At 41.0% G+C, this 15,949-nt stretch overlaps 2 protein-coding genes across 4 annotated transcripts in view; both read right to left on the bottom strand.

The window, feature by feature from the left end:
• tmem248 (transmembrane protein 248) overlaps positions 1 to 15,949 on the bottom strand; it is a 286,123-nt gene that overhangs the window by 249,518 nt on the left and 20,656 nt on the right. The window lies entirely within an intron of this gene.
• rad51d (RAD51 paralog D) lies at positions 427 to 14,969 on the bottom strand. 3 transcript variants are annotated; one of them, XM_055226432.1, is made up of 11 exons: positions 14,908 to 14,969; positions 13,967 to 14,115; positions 13,684 to 13,745; positions 12,777 to 12,895; positions 11,477 to 11,558; positions 10,058 to 10,192; positions 7,983 to 8,078; positions 7,697 to 7,787; positions 3,058 to 3,128; positions 2,048 to 2,212; positions 427 to 1,005 (listed from the first exon to the last, which is right to left on the bottom strand). In XM_055226432.1, the coding sequence occupies exons 2-11, from the start codon at positions 14,046 to 14,048 to the stop codon at positions 922 to 924; spliced, it is 987 nt and encodes a 328-aa protein (XP_055082407.1). In that variant the 5' UTR covers positions 14,049 to 14,115; positions 14,908 to 14,969; the 3' UTR covers positions 427 to 921. The 3 variants fall into 3 exon arrangements, with proteins under 3 accessions (XP_055082407.1, XP_055082408.1, XP_033834654.1); XM_055226433.1 differs by having other exon boundaries at positions 560 to 1,005; positions 2,048 to 2,189; positions 14,908 to 14,957; XM_033978763.2 differs by having other exon boundaries at positions 560 to 1,005; positions 13,967 to 14,097; positions 14,908 to 14,936.

Below are 15,949 nucleotides of genomic sequence, written 5' to 3'. Positions count from 1 at the left end.
CAATTAAATCAAAATCGCAAAGACTGCCATTTTTAAGTAATACAATGTACTCTGCAAAGATTGAAATATCTGATCTCTCTTTTAAAAATATCTGTAGGTTAAACATGTTATGAACTATGTGTCAGATGCCCTACATGTGTCTCCATGGGGTTTTATTCTGTGTAAACCCTGTAGATTAGGGATTTTTGTATTGGTTTATCAGATCACATTTCAGTCTTCTCTCAGATGTGAATGGTCCTGGAGTTGTTTACAATGAACTCTTTGGACAGAATCCACTTTCGAATCATGTTGCAAATCTAATCACTATTAATTTTGTTTTCCAAAACTGCAGCCTTAGTTGCAGATTCAGATTTGGACTGCAACTAGTGTTGTCATGATACTAAAATTTCAAACTTGATTTCAATACAAAGAAACAGACTTGATATTCAATACCATTTCCAATATCACAACAAAAAACTTTATTTAGACAAGAGAATGTGATTTTCAACATAAATTACTTAGTACTTTCTTTTATATGACGTTGTAGTCTTATATCTCTAATCCCTCAGTTGTCCAGGTAGGTTCCATAGTGATCCATGGGTATATACTCGTCTAGGTGTCTTACACTTGTTCTGATACAGTTCAAGATCATTCTAAAGCTATTCAGGAAAGGTTCATTTCTGTCCTGTGAGTGGGACCTTTTTAGTAGCTATACCTACTCAAATGAACATCTAATTTTGATAGTTTTATTATTGATTTGTGTCTGATTTTCGATACTTTTGACAACTATAACTGTAACAAAGTATGTAATAAACTTATAACACAGAATAACTGATGATGTTCTGAAAAAGTCCATATACCACATATGGCAGACTTGGTCAAGGATCTGGTTATTGGATCTCTGGGTTCACTTATCCAGCAGTTTCTGGGTGCAGTTATTCATTATGAGTGTTTTCTTTTGGCTGAAGGGACTTCTTTAGAGCGGCTCCACCAGCTCAGGTCAAACTCCACTCTCATGTGACAGGGCTGAAAGCACAGAGGACAGGTCAGAGGAGCTCCTGATGTTCACTAAACAAGTCCTGCAGAGCTGCAGTTATTAAGATACTCTTCCCTGTCTGTCCAGATCAACTTAATGTACACATTTTCCTAATTTTGGCTAATATAGTATTTTCAGAACAATAAAAAGGTAACAGTTAATAAAGTAAAATACCTCCTGAATTGCTTCTATTCATCATTCTACTCATAAGTTGTACAAGGTAACTGAGTACATACAAGCTATCAAAGAAGACATATTACTGTTACGTTTTTTCTGCCATATGACTATGGTATATGACAGTGGCTCTCAAAAAATTATAAAGTAGCATTTTGTCTAATGTTAGAAGTCTCATAAAGCAGACCTATTCTGCAAAATCAGCTTTTAAAGTTTTTTTTGCCATGTTATGGCTATTTTTCACCATTTACCCTCTTGAAGTTGTATTTGGAGTGATTCAGGTATGTTTAAGCAATCTTTAATCGCTTATTTTCAAGACACCATTTTCAACCTCCCCGGTATACGACCACTTCTTCGTACTCTGTTTACCAATTTAATTTTCTTAATCTGTGATACATGTAAGGTTTGGCAGCGTTGCATAGCCATTTAGGTACAAATGAGAAAAAAATCATCTTCTGACTAGTGTGATCTGCAGCTGTCCATTGGATGTGCTAACTCTTTCACGATGACATGCATGGTGACGTCAGCTCCCATTGGGCACCTCAGTTTTCTAATGCGGAAGTCAGCAAACTTGTTTCTTAAGTCGTTTAGATGAATATGGCCATTTAAAAATGTACAGATTATAACAATGATGCATAGGTGTCAGCCCTGGTCCAGTCCATGAGAGTGGATCTCTCCTTCACTGTGGTTCTCCTCTAGGTTTCTTTTTTGGGTTTGTTGGAGTTGCTCCTGCAGAAGGAGAGTCTAAGGACAGGAGGCGATCTAGGATACTTCTCCATTTCCTTGTTTCCTGTTATTGACCAGTGACTGTCTACCTTCCTGTTCGCTAAAGTGTCACATTGGGCACACACAGAGTACCTGTCTGGAGGACTTGATGAGCGTTGCAGACCTTAAGGAGCTGAAGCTGTGTGTGCTCCGGTCTGGCCCCTCCAGCAGCAGCCGTGTGCGGGGAAGGTGGCTCCAGGACACCCCCAGAGCAGGGCGCACAGCCCCACCCACACTGCGGGTCACATGGTTAGTCACCTGTACAAAGGACAATATCATAACTGCTCTCACTCTATATCTATTCAGTCCTGTACAGAGTGTCAAGTACTGCAAAAGGTTTACACTGCATTTCAGAACATTCTACTGGCAACAACTGGTATCTAAAAGTAGACAAATTATGCTCTTTTCTGGTATTTATGTGAATTATCACATATGTAAATCATTATTTTAGATTTTATTAGTTGTAAACAGCCATTTTGATTTAAAACAGTATTCTTTGAAAAATGGCCACATTTTAAACCCTAGGCATAAGACCCAAAGTCAACAGTTTTCAAATAATTGTTATTCAGTACAGATGTGTGAGCGGGATAGGGGTTGAGTAAAAACATATTTTCTGAGCACTCAAGCCTCAAATGCCGAACAATACAATATTACTTAAACCAGCATGAATTAATCAAAACACAACTCTGTCAAAGGAACACCATTCTAATAATGATTTTGCACAACTTGTCTCCTTAAAAACAAAATGTTCTGTGTTTGAGGTAATAGGGATATTTCCCACTTACATGCTATGACTTCTGACATCAGAGAGTTCCAGCTGAATTAATAAGTAATGGTAAGCCAAAGGCTAAAGAAATGTAAACATTAAAAAAATGTCTAACATGTTGAATTACAGATTATTGTCGGATATAACCTGTAACAAATTTTGGTCATTAAGCAATCGGATGGTGATAGTTTTTATGATGATTAGCACAGTTTGTATCAATATTTTGTAATTGTTAATTGCTATGGGAACGGTCCTAAATACAAAAAGGAAAAAAAAAAAAAAGATGGATTTGTTAGAGATGGACTGATGCGTGCAGACAGAGGAGTGTAGTTCTCACCAGAGCCGCCACGCTGAAGTCTTTGACAAGGGCCTTTAGAAGAGCAGCCACCTGCATCATCAGGGACATGCCTGCGCACACACACATACAACAGCTTTGGACAATTTGGGACAGGACTTACACTATGCCCTGTCCTGTCTCTGCTGGACTCGCTTACTCGCTGAATTAGGCCTAATTTACAGTGGGGCCAAACAGCTAAACTCTGCTAAACTGGGCCGTACCTTGAGAACTGAAGGAGAGACTGATTAATTTTAGTCTGGATGAGTCTGGTGGACTAAAGGGGACAGTGAGGAGGAGGAGTGGGGGTCTAGAGGACTAAGAGGGAAAGCAAGTTGTAAAGCAAATTGTAGATTACATATACACAGTTTAGTAGCAAAAAAAAGTGGATTTAGTGTTTAGTTTCTCTTTAAAATACGTAACAGATTTTGATGTTCCTCTAATCATGACTATTTATCATAGCATTAAATCTGTCAAGCAGTAGAAAGTTCTAAAAGGGGCTCCCTCTAACACAGTGGTTCTTAACCTTGTTGGAGGTACTGAACCCCACCGGTTCCATATGCACATTCACCGAACCCTTCTTTATTGAAAAATAAAATATATATTTTTTCAAATTCAAGACATATGTATGTTTTACTGGTGCACAAAATAAACCGTGCATTAACATCACTGTGTTCAAAGAATAAAACCAATACAATGTATAAACTCACAACAAATTACATACATACCTTTTCACAAACACATGACCTTTTTTAATACTACCACACTGAAATAATTTTAATTTTCTATTGTATTATGTATTCCAATAATTAACTTATTGTATTTATGCTATTTATTATTTTTAACATTTTAATACACACCCATCATCTAATTTCCATCAGGCTAGAATAATAATGAATATTTACTGCAAATCAGTGTGACTTCTGCTGTTGCCTTTGAGAGACCAGTTCAGAAATGCACGGCTTCACCTTGGCCACTCTCATGTCATTTTCACAGCAAAGTCTGTTCCTTTTCGTTTTTATGCCGTTCAAAGTGACAGTATTCAATGACCAATACACAGAGAGGAATCTGTATCTGCACACCCAGCTGCTCTATTACTGTACATTTACATATCATATCAAAACACAATATATATAATGTGTATTTGTAAATAAAATATATTCAAAACAACTGGTATGGGTCAAAATAAATATATATTTACAAACCACACACTGCAAACAGTGAACAAACACACACTGGAAACTAATTATACACTGCACATATGACAATGTGACTGTCATTCTGTGACAGAGGTTGGAGGATCGAGTCCCGCTCAGACCAACTTCTGTCATTTTGTCCTTAGGCAAGACACTTCACCCACATTGCCTAGTATGAAAGTGGTGTGTGTGAATGATAGGTGGTGGTCGGAGGGGCCGATGGCGCAGATTGGCAGCCTCGCTTCCGTCAGTCTCCCCAGGGCAGCTGTGGCTACAATAGTGGCTTACCATCACCAAGTGTGGAAATGAATGAATAATGACTATACTGTAGCGCTTTGAGAGGCTTTGACAAGCCTGTAAAGTGCATTACAAGTGTAAGGCATTATTATTATTATTATTATTATTATTCACCAATCATTCACGCACACTTTGGTGTGTGCGTGAATGATTGGTGGTGGTCGGGGGTGCAGATTGGCATTAGCTAACGCTAATGATTACACATAATACACATTTGACCCACAATTAAGTCAATAGCAGAATAAACCACGCATCCAGGAACAGCATCCAGTCCATCAGCACATCAGGTCCTCTACTCCTCAGTCCACCATGAGATCTTCACTCGGTTCCATGAACCACTCCGGGTTCGAGATGCCTCTTGTTTAACTTGTACAAACATCCACAGTGTCCTCGGTCGCGTACTTCCTTTGTTTTGTCCGTTTCGTCATGTTTAAAACGCAAAACTGCTGCAAAACAGTGCGTAAAGTTACGCAATTACGCGCGCGTAATTTTACGCGCGGATCTTTGCCCGAGGGCGGGCCGTCGGAACGTTAAGGGGTTAAACAGCACTTAGAATCATTAGCGAGTCTTCACTCCACATCGGCTAAAACTCTGGGAGCGGGACATGAGGACGTCTGGCAATGACGTTGATAAGATGCACAATACGTATGTGAATCACATAATTGGCTGGAGCAGCTCGTCCCCGGTCACACTCACTGACTCACATTGAAAAAGAGACCGTGTCAGCAGTGCGCAATTGCGCGCGCGCTCAGCTTGGAGTGGGCAGTGTTCGATAGGCACAGCAAAGGTGCATTTGTCGAATTAGGACACGGCCAGCGTCTGGAGACGCTCGCAGTCCGCGAATCATATGAGTCGGGTGGGTGTCTTGACCTCCGCCGAACCCCTGGGACTGACTCACCGAACCCCTAGGGTTCGATCGAACCCAGGTTAAGAACCACTGCTCTAACACTTGAATACAGAGAAAGAAATTTAGCCATTATCTATTCATCCATTTTCTTCCGCTTATCCAGGATCAGGTTGTGGGGGCAGCAGTCCAAGCAGGACTCCCAGACGTCCCTTACCCCAGACATGTCCTCCAGCTGCTCCGATGGGACACCAAGGCGTTCCCAGGCCAGCCGAGAGATATAGTCCCTTGAGCGTGTCCTGGGTCTTCCCCGGGGCCTCCTCCCGATGGGACATGCCCGGAACACCTCTCTAGGGAGGTGTCCAGAACAGATGCCCAAGCCACCTCAGCTGGCTCCTCTCAACTTGTAGGAGCAGTGGCTCTACTCTGAGCTCCTCTCATGTGACCAAGCTCCTCACTCTATCTAAGGGTGCGCCCAGCCACCCTGCGGAGGAATCCCATTTCAGCCGCTTGTATCTGCGATCTTGTCCTTTTGGTCATTACCCAAAGCTCATAACCATAGGTGAAGGTAGGAATGGAGATTGACTGTAAATTGAGAGCTTTGCCTTTCAACTCAGCTCCTTCTTTACCACAGTAACTGCATCACTGTGGAAGCTGCACTGATCCACCTGTCAATTTTATGCTTCATCCTTCCCTGACTTGTGAACAGATACTTGAACTCCTCCACTTGAGGCAAGGACTCATCCCCCCCCGAAGAGGACAAGCCACCTTTTTCCGTTCAAGAACCACGGCCTCGGATTTGGAGGAGCTCATTCTCATCCCAGTCGCTTCACACTCAGCTGCAAACTGCCCTAGTGCCTGCTGCAAGTCCTGGCTCAATGAAGCCATCAGGACAACATCATCTGCAAACAGCAGAGATGAGATCCTGTGGTTTGCAAACCGGAACCCTTCCAGCCCCCAGCTGTGCCTAGAATTTCTGTCCATAAATACAATGAAAAGAACCGGTGACAGAGGGCGGAGTCCAACATGCCTGGGAACAGGTCTGACTTACAGCCGGCAATATGACCCCATACTGGACATTTTTATCAAAAATGTCCTAAAGTAAATGAGCTTTATGGTTGGTCACAATTGTGACCAGTGGGATAATGCCTTGTGTTGTCAATTAAAAGGTGCCATAAGAGATTTTTGGTAAATTTATTTTAAAATATTCTACTTTGACTTTAGTCACTGAGACAGTAGACATTTTTAATTTTTAATGACAATTTAACATTAAAGTATTGCTTTCAGTTCTACAGATATTGCAATTCATACAGTACATTTATTATTATTATTAACTTGTTTCCATAGTTGCTAGAGAACCTTGGATGTTCCTCAGACTTGTTTCTATAGCAGCTAGAGGACCCTGGATATTCTTCAGACTTGTGTCTAGGTTCTACAGGACTTTGGATGTGCATCAGGCTTGTCCCAATAGCAGGTAAAGACCTTGGGTGTTCTTCAGAGATGTCCCTATAGCAGCTAAGTGAACTTAGGTTTTCAATAAATGGGAAGGGGTGGGACTAGTGGCGAACTTTATCAATGTCCTCACCTGACTCCGTCAGGTCAGTATAGTGCATGGAACAACCTGCTGGACATCTCCCCCTCACAGTCTATATCAGACCAATCATTAAGGACAATTATTTAGTTGAAGGCCTTGATGGAGCCATCACCTTCATCTAACATATCATGAATGTGAGGGTGGATATAAACCCAATTCAAAAAGTTGAGACAGCTATAACACATTTATTATATGTAAAGAATTATGTGTGCTCCTATATATATACAGCCCTGTACTGTGATACAACATTCTATCCTACTGGTCACAATTGTGACCAATATGTTTTCCATCCTACACTGCAAAATAAGGTGAAACCTTAAAGAGGATGTATGCCAGTATAGTGCATGCACCTCTAATACTACGAATCCCAGAATGCTTTGCAAATGTGTTGGCGCCAGCCCCCACCACTTCTGTTGACACTCATTAGCATTTGGTACCTGTAGCCTTACTCAAATTTAATCCACCCCTTCTGAAAAACCTGCAGATCTGCAGATGTTGTTGAAAATTTTAATAAATATTTAGTTTGGCCTGCAATTTAAATTCACAGAGGGCCAAAATTAAAAACTGTGACTGAGTTTGACACCCCTGCTCTAACACATTAAAAGTCAGAATTCAAAATATGGAACTCAGCTGCAAATTTGCTCCTATTACAGCAAGCCTGGATGAGCTTAATTTGGTCCACTTCTTTATACAGCCTGTGTTTACACCTACCTTCTGTGTGCCTGGTGCCCAGCAGAGGAGAGATGACTGCCGACACAGAGTCGATGATGACGGCCCGCACACAAGCCCCGCCAACTGCCACCTGCACCAATCAGGACAGGACACATATTATGAGGCAGTGTATAGACTAGACATGGGCAAACTGCGGCCAAGGGGCCACACGCGGCCCTTTGGGGGACCATATCTTATCTTGGAAAATGGGGTATTTTAGTAAAAGCCCATGCCATGTTCAGAACCACACAATGAGTACCCTAGCAGCCCCTTCCCCCACACTCACGGGCTGCAGGCCACTGCGGCGCAGGCTGCACAGACAGTCCAGTAATGAGAACACATCAAACAGCTGAAACACATGGATCCTCTGCAGAGCTGCAATCTGGAAGCACATGAAATGTGGATGTAATCAGGTTCTAGAAAGTATCCATGGGATGTTAGGTTTAAAATACAGATGTTTGAACTGTTTTATGGTGAATATCTCTAACAACTGGGTCCATCCACATGAATCAAAAACTGGCTCAAAGTGCAATGCCTTCTCTTTGTCAGTGTTAGGAAAAACAAAACTGAAATATTTTTTTATGAAAGCTGCTTCAGAAAGTGGTGTCATTATTCAACCCAAAAGAGGTGACTGTTGTCAGATGAAAGGACTTTAAGCCATATGATTAATATGACAAGTTTGTGGAGCTAATCCCAAACAAATAATGATAAAGTTCAACATATCTGGATACGTTAGATAGCCATTTCTTTCAAAAACAATGAATGTCCCAGAGACCCCTTCCTCCCTCATCAAATTATAGAACATGAACGCAAGCTCTTACATACACAGGAAAATCTACAAATTATGAACCAAATCATGTAAATGATTGTGTATGCTCTCACTGTACCACATAAAATCATATTTAATAACTGTATATATTGTAATTTTACAATATTTTGCTAATCAAGCTTTGGTTTGAAATAGTTAAAAGGTTCTGTTCAAACTTTTTAATCACAAGAGCGAAAAAAGGCTCAATTTGAACTGTTAGCCCCGGCAACCATGGTTAAAAATCAGACTGACAGTTGCTTCCTCATGGTTCTCATACATCAAAATACCATCAATCATTTTCTCTCATGTAAAAATACATATATAAAAAGGTCTAAAAGGGTGTTCTCCAATGGGCCTTGAACTTTGGTGTCACTTACGCCCTTGCCCATATTAGAGTAAAGACCATAGCTGTTCTTCTAATATGAACACAAAACATCAAACATTGTTCAACACTCAAGCTTTTATTTTTTTGCCTTTATTTAAAATGCAAGACCCGTGTGATTACTAATGTAAACAAGTACAAACCAAAATTCAACTTTGTCAACTGGATAAAGGGTGTGGAGGGAAGAGATTCCAAGTGGCTTCTTCAGTTCTGAACTGTCCTAGTTGAGTCCTCGTTGGGTCCTCGTTGGGTTCTCGTTGGGTTCTCGTTGGGTCCTCGGAGTGGTTTAGGTCCGAAACTTGAACCACCGCCACCTCCTCTTCTTGGTGTTTTTCCTTCTCCAGTTCAGCTTGCAGCTCCTCCACTCGGACCTTCACCTGTTGTACCTGATCTTCAGACTCTTTTAGTCAAGACTCCAGATCCCCACATCTGAGGAGCAGCGATGTTCTCTCCTCCTCTCTGCTCTGTAAAACTGTGCTCAGTTTCTTGGCCCCCTCCTGATGTTTTTTGTTGACTTCCATCTGGGCACTGTAGGCCATGGAACATCTCTCCACCACTGCCTGAAAGATCATCTCCTTGTTGGACAAGTTTTCTTTGAGAGCTTGGACGTTGGCTATTTTTCAAGCTATTCTCTAGTTCCTCTTTTCTGACCATCCCCTGTTGCAGTTGATGTTGACAATCTTGCAGTGAAGCCTCCAGATATCTACACCTGAGGAGGACAGACTTTTTCATCTCCTCACTGCTCTGTATGGCAGCAGTCAGCTTGATTTTCTCTTGATTGTCCTTGTTCTGCTCCTTGAGTTTGTCATAGGCAGTCAGTTTCTGAAGCATGTCCTGTGATCTGAACTTTTGTGTGTCCAGGTGTCCTTTGAGAGCTTGGACATTGCTCTCTACTCAGGTTCCTCTCCAGCTCCTGTGCTTTGGTTTGAGCTTTTGCAGATGCCTCTCCTGGGCAAGGGCAGATTTCAGGGTGTAGAGCTGTTTTTGGAGGACCCGGTTCTCTTCCTGCTCCCTCTGAAGTTAGTAGGCTGCAGGTTAGCAACCACATTTCTGGCAGTCTGCCCCAGAGCAGCAGTGACTACCATCATAATGGAATGTGAAGCACTACATAAAACCAAGGCCTTAGGAGCCTGTCTTCAGATAAAATATGTTTGTAAAAGTGGGCGAGTACCTGCTCCTCCAGGCTGCTGCTCTCAGTCTGGAGCATCTGATGCAGTCTGGTGGCTGTGATGCCTCCAGTGGTGTCAATGAAGATGACACCCTGTTTCAGATGTAGGGCTATGTGCACCGCCACCCCGAAGCACACCTACGGCACAGAGGACTATGACTCAAAAAGATTTCACAAATACAAAAGTCACAGATACTTATTTATACACACATTTATACACAGAATCTAATCAATACTGAAACTGACAGAAATATACTCATTTTAAAATGTACAGATACTGAGCAAAACCAAACCAACCAAATAAGTAGTAATTTATCAAAACTATGTAAAGCAAATAAATATTAAAGGGGACATATTAATCATATTAGCCTTCAACCATATCAAAAGTGCTTTCATTCATCATTAACAATGTTTTATTTTGATTGGGTTGAAAAATATCACCTAGACATTTATCAACCATAAAAAACATGTCAATAAAAATCTGCTGCTTGCTACAGTGAAATGAGCTATAGGGAGGTGGGGCCTATCAGCTCTGCAGTTTTGAACAGGAAGTGTATGGACCAGATCCATTATTAAGCTGTTTAGTATCAATATGATCAAATCAAAATGATCTACATATTTTATCATTTAATACTAAATACCCAAAAAGCATCATTATTTTGCCTTGCCAATTTGTTGTTTTTTTATTATCATTGTGGATGAAATCAAGTATCAAGCCTTTTGCTTGGTATCAGTTTTTGTATTTTAATACCATGTCAACACTACTTACGTCAACAGCCACATTAAAGGTGCTATATTGTGCATTCTCAGGCGTCTTAAACTACACCTTTATCACTAGAAATAAAAGATTTATGCAACAATAATAAAGGGTTTATATTACACAATTTCCTGATCTAGGTTAAAATGTTGTTTCCTCATAATAAACAGACCTGGAGTTGCTTTTTTTTCATTCACACATGTAACACATCAACCCTGCATATTTAGTTCTCTCAAACTCAAAACACTTTGTTCCACCTTGTGATGTCATGTGGTAAAACAGGAAGTGCTCCACTGTGTTTTTAAATTCCATAGACCTTCACTAGACTCACTGGATAATTTCAGCCAATCTTTACTGAATAAAAAGGAGCTGTTAACTTGAAACCTACCACTACATGACATTACAAAGTGGAACAGAGCATTTTAAGATTTGGAGATGTAGAGAGACTAATGATAAAGGATTACTCTAACACGTGGGCACAACTGCTTGTGGTAGTGCAAGGTGGTTGGCAGCACAGTGAAGGTCATTTGTTGACTGAAATTATCAGAATGAGTTTACTGAAGGATGAATTAACTTCACAGAGGAGTGCCTCTGGATTATCACCATGATACAAAGAGCTGGAACAAACAGACTTGTGTTTATGACTATAACAGAATGTGAGTGACCTGGGTTTTGCCCGTGCCTGGTCCTCCTGACAGCTCAGTCAGCTCCCCAGTGTAAAGACCAGAGTCCAACAGCTCATCTAACCTGAGGACACAAGGGTGGTGTCTAAATTCGCCAAATGCATCGTTCAAAGTACCCAGCTGAAAATGGGTACTCCTCAGTGTAGCCATCATCTTGCCAAAATGGAACAGGCCTACACCACGGACCGTACTCCCATCGCTGTCTTTGTGCTTACATTACATAAGGTACGTGCGTTATTATTAATTCTTTATTATTTAATAGAATAGAGGAGTCAAGGTGTAGTCGTCGCAGCCGTTTATTTCTGTTTAGATTGAATGTAGTAAGGAATTAACCTTTCCCTTTGGATATCAATAGGCAAATATAAGGTTATAGGCAATTTTTTTCCCCAATTGTAGCCACTTCATAACTTTAACAAAACACCCACACACCCACTCCCATGCTTCGGTTACGGCCAATCTCCGTGGAAACACTGGAAACGCAGGGCACATTTGTCGGACGCATTCATTGAGTGCATTGAAATTGGACAGCACTTGTTGCATCGGAAGTTACGCAAGTGCCCGTCAACACACATCTCAAACGGAGCATTTAAGGGCATTGTGGCGAATTGAGACACGGTCAAGGACATATCAGTGAGGAGAGAAGGCAACATCAATCAGGAGCCAGTGAGACATCAATAAGGAGACAAGGAAAGGAGATATTGGTGAGCAGACAAGGAAAGAAGGAGACATCAGTGAGGAAACATCAATGAGGAGACAAGGAGGCATCAGTGAGGAGACAAGCAAAGAAAAGAGATATCAGTGAGGAGACAAGGAGAGTAGACAACAGTGAGGGGACAAGGAAAGGTGAAATCAGTGAGGAGACATCAATGAGGAGGCTAGCAGACATTCAAACAGGCTTCAGCCTGCTCAGATGTGGAGAACTAGACTGTTAACAGTCGCTCCACTTTTCCCACCCGGAGGTGGAACTTCCCGGGCTGTTGTGGTGACTGCAGGTTGGTCAGCTGTTTGTCCAGAGCAGGAGCAGCTCCAGGTGCAGTCACCTCCCGTCCCAGAAGAGGGAGCTGTGTGTAAAGGTATTTTTTTGTGTGTAAAGCTTCTGTTTCCTTTCATATTTACGGTGCGTTAAATCAAGGACACATACTTAAAATATCAGCTTCTTTATTGCTAAAAGAACTTCTTTCTTTGTTAGCTTTGAGTTGATACGTCATCAGTAGCAGCAGTGCCAGGGTTGTCCTGTAGACAGTACGGCGGTGGAGCTGAGTGTGTGTAGCAGGTGCAGTACCGGGGGTGTCCTGTAGACAGGATGGCGGTGGAGCTGAGGAGGTCCTCATACAGATCTGCTCCAGACACGGGGAAGGCAGTGTGCTGAGCCAGCAGCACTCTTCGGATAGCCAACAGCGCCTTCACACACAAATACGCATTACACACACACTCAAATACATATTACACACAGTGTCTGCACAAATACACATTACAAACAGCGCCTTCACACACACACACACACACACACAAATACACATCACACACCGCATCTGCACACACACAGAGATACATATTATACACAGCACCTGGCACAGATACACACACAAATACACATTACGCCTGCAAGTGAAGTGACTAAAAACAAAAAACATATTCAGAATACTCATTTAAAGTAGCAGGAACAGTTACTCTTCTCATTGGTAGAGTTCAGTTACTTTCCTAAAATGAGGTTGCCTCTCCACAGATCTGACCTGTCACCAGCTAGACTCCTCATGAAGATAACCCCATAGTGTGGATGGAACATTCCAGGCAAAGCAATAGCATCTTCATGAAGACAATCAGGTGGCACGCCTCCACCAGAAAAGTGGCATAATTCACTCACTTCACCAGCCTCCTACTGGTACCCTTAACTTAATACTTTGTTGCACAACCTTTTGAGGCAAAAGGTTTGATTGACGGCTGTTGTGCCTCGTTACTAAGCGTTCCTAATTGGGTTTTTGGTTGCACACTCAGATTTCCATATGGAACTTTGTTGCAGATTAGCCACTATAGCTGCTAGCTTCGATGGGCACCATTTGGCTACAACCAAACACTATGGGTGCCTTCACACTCCCTCAGTCCACTTTTGTGTATACAGTCTATGGTCAGACTGAAGGAAATGTAAACTGTTCAAAGTAAGAAAAAAAAATGCGCAAAAAGCTTGCTACCTTGTAAGAGACAGAGCATTTCTGAGCCAAAGCTTCCAGATCAGCTGACACCAGCTCCTCCACTGAAAACAACAGACATTTACAAGAATGAACCAAAGTCAAATCCCCATAGAATTCTTAAATGCTTTTAAAATACATAGTTAGAACCAGAAAATTGATGTTAAATTATAGTAAACTGAACAACACATGGGAACACAGATTTCAACGGTGAAGAAAAATATCAGTGCCCAATATTGGAACGATATGGTAACTGATAACCCATCCCTGCTCTCAGAAGGCTGACCTGTGGAGATGTCAGCCTCACGCAGGTCTCGCACTAACTGCAGCTCCAGGCCTGGACACATGTGGGCTCTCAGGACCACCATTCTCTCTTGGACTCAGGAGGCTAGGACATCCTGGGGCAGCTGGACAATACTGCAGTCGGTGACAAAGCTAAATCAACACAACCACGGTAAAGGTAAAAGAAAAGGTTAAAGACGCCAGGGTTATCATATTGTGTGTTGGAAAAAAATGTATTCATCTAAATATCACAGTACTTTGGTGCATGAATTTTTTGTGACATCATGTATATTAATTATGCATTTTAATATCAATTGTGGGTAAAATTTGGTCAATTCTGCCGGCACATTTGGCACACATTCTGTCAAACCCTGCCACACAAATAAATACTTTCATTTACAGACATTTACATAAAAAAATGCTTTCTTCAAATATTATTTTTCCTAAACATAATGAATAACTTCAGACTTCGTAAAGCAAAAAAATTGTCAATTTTTTTACTTTACGTATTTTTACTGACAGGATTGGCTTTACAACTCTGCTTAAAAATCTGAGCTGATTAATTAATGACTAGAAATGTCTCTACACTCCATTAAAATTTAAATCCTATAGAATGTTAAGATGTCACTTGAAAACCAGCTATTTGTCCGCAATTTCTTTACATTTCTCTGATCATTATGAGATGCTTATATCAACTGCACTCGCACAAAAGAAGTGGAACTTTCGGTAAAATGTATGTACGCATCAAAAACATTAACCCAAATGTCCAGTGAGAGAAGAACGTTTCTAGTCCTAGTCGAGTACTAGCCTAGTGCTAGCTACATTTCAGCGATTGGTAATGCTGGTATGTGGTCACTAAGCATGTCGAATTTACAGATAAGACACTGCATAAACAGAGAGATGCATAAAAGTATTAGTTACAGTATAGTTTGTTTGTTACTTTACCAGAGGCTGATCGCGCCATGTTTTCAAAACGTGAATCTGCGACGCTGACATTCACTTCCTGTAAAAAAAAAAACCCAAAAAAACCCTAAACATTCTCTTCCTGTTGTCTCGCGCGTGGAATGTTGGGAAATATAGTTTGGAGAGTAATGCGTTCTAAAAACTAGGATAATTTCGTAAAAATATATCTGATGTTTCATGTGATGAAATGAGATTATTTATTTATTTACAATATAACAATAGAGCTCGGGAAGGAACGTCAAAAAACGGCCGTTACCATGGAAATCTGCCATGTTTGGGTAATGGCCCAGTAGTGACAGAGGAAATACATCTGTCAGTTTCGCTGTGCATGTAGGGCGTGAGGATTTTTTATTGACTTAAACCAATATAACCCCATTTTGGGTTCACCTTACAGATTTTATTATTCAACACCTTTCCAGAGCCAGAAAAGCTCTTTTAGACCAGCTTCATAAACTTAGCATATAAGTGAACAGAACAGTATCTTCACACTTTTTGGGTGCTTTTCAAATGAAACTAAGTAGAGTCCAGCACAGGAAAGTTTGAACAAACACTAAAGGTAGTATTTATTAGCATTTTAAAATTCTAAGAGGTGTGACGTCTCAATCCAGTACTCCATGGGGCTCAACAATGACGGCCCACCCCTTGTCTCGCAAACCCAGAATGATATCTTTCTGTATTTTTATACTGATTTATATTGTGAATAATATACAAATATAATGCATTGCTTGCTTTCTTACAAAGGTACAAAACGTTCTGTTTTCCTTCCAAAATGCTTTGCATTTACCTTCAATGGAAAACAATACACCTATGCAAAGATGGAAACATTCTCCAGGATATTTCAATCATTTCTTGACACAAGACTTGACTGATCTCACTCTAAATCCAGAATGCACTCTAATCCAGTATGCGGTTTACATCCTCAACGCTGGTCTAACATCTCAAGTTGTGCTACAAGCCACTGTCAAGCTCCTGACTCATCTGTCCACCAAAGGATACAAGCTAAAGCACCAAAAGGTTCAAGTAG

Source organism: Periophthalmus magnuspinnatus, chromosome 14 (genome assembly GCF_009829125.3).
Source record: "Periophthalmus magnuspinnatus isolate fPerMag1 chromosome 14, fPerMag1.2.pri, whole genome shotgun sequence".
Taxonomy (NCBI): domain Eukaryota; kingdom Metazoa; phylum Chordata; class Actinopteri; order Gobiiformes; family Gobiidae; genus Periophthalmus; species Periophthalmus magnuspinnatus.
This window is presented reverse-complemented; position numbering and strand designations above follow the sequence as displayed.